Genomic DNA, 6,380 nt, shown 5'->3' with positions numbered 1-6,380 from the left:
TTAACTAGAAATGAACTCTAAGGGATTTTGCGTAGGTCTCCTCCCAGCCCCTCTCCAGGCCACCCCGTTTGACACAAAGATACATTTAGAGGCTACTTGATTGATTTTATGTTCTGCTTTTCTTTATCACCCTTTCAACTTGTAATCAGAAATGCACTTAAGCAATGGTAACTTTTCCTCTGAAGAAGAGGATTCGGACAGTCACGACAGCAAAACCAAAGCAGCCGATGCACACCTCTCTCAGAAGAAAACCATCACGCAGATTATGAAGGATAAAAAGAAGCAGACGCAGCTCACGCTGCAGTGGTAAGACGCCCACAGGGGTACACTTAAGCACCTGTTGAGTTTTAAAAGTATCTTCAGAATCTTTGCTTTTCTCATTTGCTTCTCCTTCAAACTTTTTTGGGGAATTGTAGAAGACCAATTAGAAATTTATCCAAAAAATTTTTTTCGCTGAATATTTGGCATAGAGACATATTCTGGTACTGGTGAAGATGATCTGCAATACAAATAAAAACCACATCACTTTGTTCATTATTGACTAAAGCTATAATTTATTCAAATGTAAGCAATAATGAATGTTTTTATGATTTATTTGCTTAACAGACAATCGTTTCGGTTCTCGATATATTTGTTATTTGGTAGTTTTGTGTTTATAAAACATGACTCTTAAAAACAATTTAAAAGGAGGCAGGATCTTAACATTGCCTTTATCCATGAGGGCAAATTAAAAATTGTGTATTGGCCATAAGATGAAATGCATTTGAACTAAAAGACGTAGAAAAAACAGTTATGATATCCCTATTAACTTAAATAAATGTTCAACTATTTTTATAGCACCTGTCATATATGATCTGTTGTAGTGAATATCACAAATTGGATTTTGTGGAAAATCTTTTAAAACTAACATTTTATCAGTAGGCTCTCCATATAGAGACTGTTTTGTAATGTTGATCTAAAAGGAACAGGGATATAAAGTAAAAACATAATATTAAACTTCCCTACATAATGTGAAAAAATAAGAGTGCAAATTTCTTTCCAAATTCCAAACAATAAGCAAATGAGCAAAAAAGTCAATTTACTGATTAGTTATGTAATCTGTTTATATATAAAGTATAATCTAAATCTCAGAAAAATACAATAGAAAAAACAGCATTAAAAACTAGTAAATTTTAATTTTTGTATCATAGAATTACAGTTTGCATATACTAAATTTTGTAATTATATACTTGAACTCTTTCAAGAATTTAAAAGGAAACTAGTGATCTTCTAAAGTGATGGCTTAACTTTTGAAGTCAATGTCACATTTACTGGTTAAGAATACACTAGAGCAGTAAATAATTGAGCTAATAATCTGCAATATTTAGGATACAACTATTTTCATAAGGTTAATTAGGTCAAAAATATTTTGATTTCAGATATATTATGAAGGTCTATTGAATGATTACTTCTATTTTTTGCAGTTCAAATGGAGTGAATGGAAACAAACAAGTTTTTATTTTATAAATATGATACATTATTATTAAAGAAAATAAGTTATACCCTAAATTAATGTTGTATTTAAGTCTAGTATTACTCAGTAATTTGAAGACAAAGATGATGGCTACAACATCAATATAGCCAGGTGAAAAATGGGCATTATGTGCATGTCGTTAAATATATAATTTTTAAATAGTTGAATGTTTCTCAGTGAGTTTCATATTTTTTGAAACTATAAAATGTTATCATTTTTGTTTAAATTTTCCACACTTCTATCAAAAAAGAGTGTTATATATTTAAAAAAAAAAGACCTAAGTGAATTTTTTGGTATTTTGAGAATTTTCCCTTAAGGTTATAGATTATATTGGGGATGGTAAAATTAGAACTGAAAATTAAAGTGGAAAATCTAGCTAACTCCAATTTTCAGGTCAACTAGGTGTTTGGTTTTATGTAAGCAAATCTTACTTGGTTTTGGTTCTTTCTTTTTTTTTTTCTTAATAGAAAAATGGATGTCTAAATCTACCTAGGCAACGTATCCTTTAGTTTCTATCTCATGTACCTTGGAAATATGTTGAATCAGAGATCTTGAAGAGTTCCACCCAATTTTAATCTGAATGCATACTTTATATTGCATTTTCCTGTCTAGTAATAATTATGATTTTACTACACATAAAATGGGTATAAGTAAATTGCAGCCAAAATCACCCACTGAATTGTTAGGAAAATTGGGAATAGAATCTACAGTAAGTTCTGATTTCTTGATTGCTGTTCAGATATTTGTAACCCTTAAATATTGTGTTTAATTGTAATTGCAGACATCTAAATTAAATAGCATTATCTCTAAATTTTTAAAGTTTATATCATTATGTTTAATGTGCTGAATTTATATATGTCATGTTTGAAGGCATCTATATGAACATAATTACATTATGTTTCAAGTGTACAGGATGTTTTGGGTAATTATAGCACTGATCACAGCAAAAAGGTGCAGGAGTAGAAATAGATCAGTGTCATTTCAGACTTCAGTGAAGTGAGTTTATTGCTATATATTTTGCAAATAAGTGCATCACTGTGCTTCCCTTACTCTTTAGGATTTAGAACAAGTTTGTAAATGGAAGTAAGTGATTGCAGACATTTGTCATCCTGAGGCCTGGCAGCCCTTTAGCACTGAGAATGTTCTTTTAAACAACCATCATCCTCAGTTTTACCATTCCTATTTGTATATTGCAGAGTAAATCATGATGAACAGTGAGGATTTACATAGAAGTAAGACCTATTCTTTGGGGTGTGGACCAGGTAGAAGTGGTTTTCTGTTAGCCATGGTATTTTAATTGTGCTAGTAGGTGTTTATTGTGATTCTTGCTCTTCTGACATTAATCCTTGTGATCTGATATTGAATAATATCCAGAATAAAGGAAGTCTGCTTGTGTCTACTCAAATTTGTGTCTATTCAAAATGAGCAGTAAATCAATGTGAAAGGAGAATAGAGAGAAGAACTAAAATAAAATGTTCAATCTAATTTTTACCTTTTTTCTTAGGCTTGAAGAGAATTACATTGTATGTGAAGGAGTTTGCTTACCACGGTGCATCCTTTATGCACACTATTTAGATTTCTGCAGGAAGGAGAAATTGGAGCCAGCCTGTGCAGCCACCTTCGGAAAGGTGATACATATTGTCTATGCTACCTTACAACTAAGGTCATGTCAAGCATACAGGTTCATCTGAGCAAGTTTTCTTAAAGAATATTAAGGAATTTGGTTTTCAAGCATAAATAAAATCTCTTAAGGGCTGTAATTAGAACTACTATATATTTTACTTTGATTTTGCCTACTATATGTTTTACCTTAAACTACTATATGTTTTGAATATTATAATGCTGGTTATCAAGAGAATTAATGTGACCTTAAAGGAAATTCCATTTGAGCAATTACATTTCCCTTCAAAGAGGGATACTTGTTGGGAAGCAAAATTAAGTGGAGGTGACAAGTGTTATGTTAATGCAATTGGCGATTATGTTTATTATTTAGCTAGTCCAAGTATGTGAGTTTTTAATTGTTGCATAAATAGTTATCATAATTCTCCATTTCACTCTGAGTATATTTGCACCCAAAACTCAAAGATATTGTGATGGGATTGGTTACATTTCTCTCATTTATAAACATTCCTTTCTACTCAACTTGTATGGTTAGGGTGTGAATCAATAGAAAAAAATGACATTCCTTATACATGTTGATCTCATTTTGAGATTCAGGAAACACTCTCATTCTTGTGGGAAAGCCTTGTTCTTTGAGATTCTTGTCATGTTCTATTGTTTAAGAGCTTAAGATATCCCAGAAAATTTTTAGGAAGTTTAGGTCTTAAACACTGCACCTCATGTAAACGAAATCCAAATTCTAGCCTGTAGAGGGACTCATTGTCCAGAAAATAATGAATGCTATGGTCTAGCTTCTCGGTTTTTAAAAATAAAATAATATATTAACTTATTTAAAAAACCTGTTTACAAGAGAGAGTGTGATATGGTGCATGGTAATCTAGTGATTTAGGTTCTAGCTAGACTGTGACTAATTTGTTGTGAGACCTGAAAGCACTTGACCTCTTCAAAACTCAGATTACTCATTCTATAAAATGAACAGGTTGGATAAGACAACTTCTAATGTCTACGTTAGCCTTACTATTTTATGAGTCCACCTTATGGCAGTAATTCCTAACTGTTTGGGGAGTCATGAAACACCTAGAGAATCTGATAAAAACCACAAAACCAGTTCCCAAGAAATTAACACGTATGTAAAGTTTGCCATGGAGCCCTTAAGAAATCATGTGTGGAGCTCCTATGATCCAGGTTAAAACCCTGTTTTATGTAGAAGATATTTTTATTCTTTAATCAGATGCTATTTTTTAAAGCAAATTTGGAGAAAGGAACACAGAAAAAAATTTAAAACACTACTAAAGCAGAGAATGTTTTATGTGTTCTTTCAGGGTTGAAGACGAGTATTAAACCTCTGGATAGAATTATTACAAAGAAACCCAAATCTTCCCACTCAGTAGTAGATAAATAATTGCCTTTGTAATACCATCAAGCAAAAGCAGACATTGGTATGATTTGCCTTGGAAATGGAGGCAGGGGCAGTTGAACAACCTCATCAAAAAAGTACTTCTCTGCCTCTGCTGATATATTTTGCTTATTGATGTGTGTATGATATTACTTTTTCCAGGCTAAATATTTACTCAAAGTTCAACATTTACTTTCTAAATTAATTAGTTATGACTACGTTACAATAGAACCACATACTTTCTAAAAACTAAGGTAATCGACTTTCTTTTTAGACAATTCGCCAGAAATTTCCCCTCTTGACAACACGGCGGCTTGGAACAAGAGGCCATTCAAAGTAAGACACATCAATTAGCACGTATCAGGCTGTACATATGATACCTTGTGCATGAGCATGGACACAGTGTAAAATAATTATTGTCTTTATCCATGAATAGAACCAGGTATTCTCTTGTTGATGGAGCAGACTTTCACCAACTGTAAGAACTAAAAAGGAAAATAAGTGGATTTTAGGATAATGTTTAAAAAGCAAAATTTACATAGAGAAATCATGGTGTTATTTTTTTCTGATTGAAAAATTTAAATGAATAATTTTCATAATTTTAAAGACACTCCTAAAGGCACCAGTGTTATGAAAGGGAAATGTATATAGCTAAATAAGTGACCAAACAAAATTCACAGCACTCCTAAAGAGCAATGTCAAAGCCAAAGGTTGAAGCATGGTTCAGGTTCTTCCTCTGGTTTCATTTCCCAGATAACATTTTCTTAGTATCCCTTTCTTTTCCTTTCAAGACAAATAACATGCACAAATGACCTCTTTGGTCATCTCTTAATGTAAATGTAAACATAAAATAAGCTGTCACATATTCTCTCTTGGTAACGTTAGCTTTTCTATTGTCTTGGGGCAATTTCTGTAGAACCTGCAGTTATAGGTTCTTGTTCATGAATTATTTACTCTTTTCAGTTTTTCAGTTTTCAGTTTTTTCTTTCCTTCTGTTTATAAACATATGCAGATCTCTTTTATGTTGATAAAAATAAAATTATGTCAAATCTGTTATACTTCTCTTCCTAATTGCTGTTATTTTTTTTCTCTTTGCTCTTTCTTGAAAGAGTAGCTATCTGCTCACTTTCCCTACTGCTAATTACATGCCTCTGTCTTAGTCCATTTCTTTACCTGGGCAAAAGCCCAATGGCTCATTTTTACTGTATCTCATCTTCCTTGGCACCTGTCTAGTATTTGAAACTGTCGATAATGTCCCCTTAAAATAAATAAATAAATATATATATAGAACTTACACGATGGTTTTTCTGTCACATTACTGCCATGTCCTCTTTCTCCTCTACCTCTCATTTTCTAGCTTTTCCAGTGTCTTCTTCTGCCCTAATATCTAGTTCAGCAATGTCCAATGAAATATAATGTAGCCATGTAGTTAATTAAAAAATTTCTGGTAGCCACATTAAAAAAGTAAAAAAGAGATAAAATTGACTTTAGTGTTTCATTTAATTTAACATATCCAGAACATTATAATTTACCATGTAATCAAAATAAAAAATTATTAATGAAATATCTTTTTTCTACTAAGTTTTTGAGATCCAGTGTGTATTTTACAATTGCAGCACACCTCAGTTCAGACTAATCACATTTCAAGCGAGCAATACCTACATGTGACTAGCACCCACCCTATTATCTATCTCAGTCTTAGTCGCTTGCCTAAAAGGAAGTCCTTTTTGTGTGCTTCTCTTGAATCTGTCTCTCTTCATTTTCACTTTTATAAACTGGCTTTGACTCTGCCTTTCCAGTTTATTCCATATAATTTTTTTCCAAATTGACCTTCTAAAGTTAAGATTCAAT

General features: G+C 32.0%; 1 protein-coding gene across 1 annotated transcript in view; it reads left to right on the top strand.

Moving 5' to 3' along the window:
• Positions 1–146: 146 nt before the first annotated feature.
• Positions 147–6,380, top strand: part of RFX6 (regulatory factor X6) — a 54,543-nt gene continuing 48,309 nt past the window's right edge. Inside the window, exons 1-3 of the mRNA XM_011364763.1 lie at positions 147–306; positions 3,018–3,141; positions 4,804–4,865. Coding sequence (XP_011363065.1) covers positions 152–306; positions 3,018–3,141; positions 4,804–4,865 — 341 coding nt within the window. The 5' untranslated portion in view covers positions 147–151. The remainder of the gene's footprint in view (positions 307–3,017; positions 3,142–4,803; positions 4,866–6,380) is intronic.

The sequence above is a fragment of the Pteropus vampyrus genome, unplaced genomic scaffold (assembly GCF_000151845.1).
Source record: "Pteropus vampyrus isolate Shadow unplaced genomic scaffold, Pvam_2.0 Scaffold101, whole genome shotgun sequence".
NCBI classification, from domain to species: Eukaryota; Metazoa; Chordata; class Mammalia; order Chiroptera; family Pteropodidae; genus Pteropus; species Pteropus vampyrus.
The sequence above is the reverse complement of the archived record's forward strand: the minus strand, read 5'-3'. Positions and strand labels throughout refer to the sequence as shown.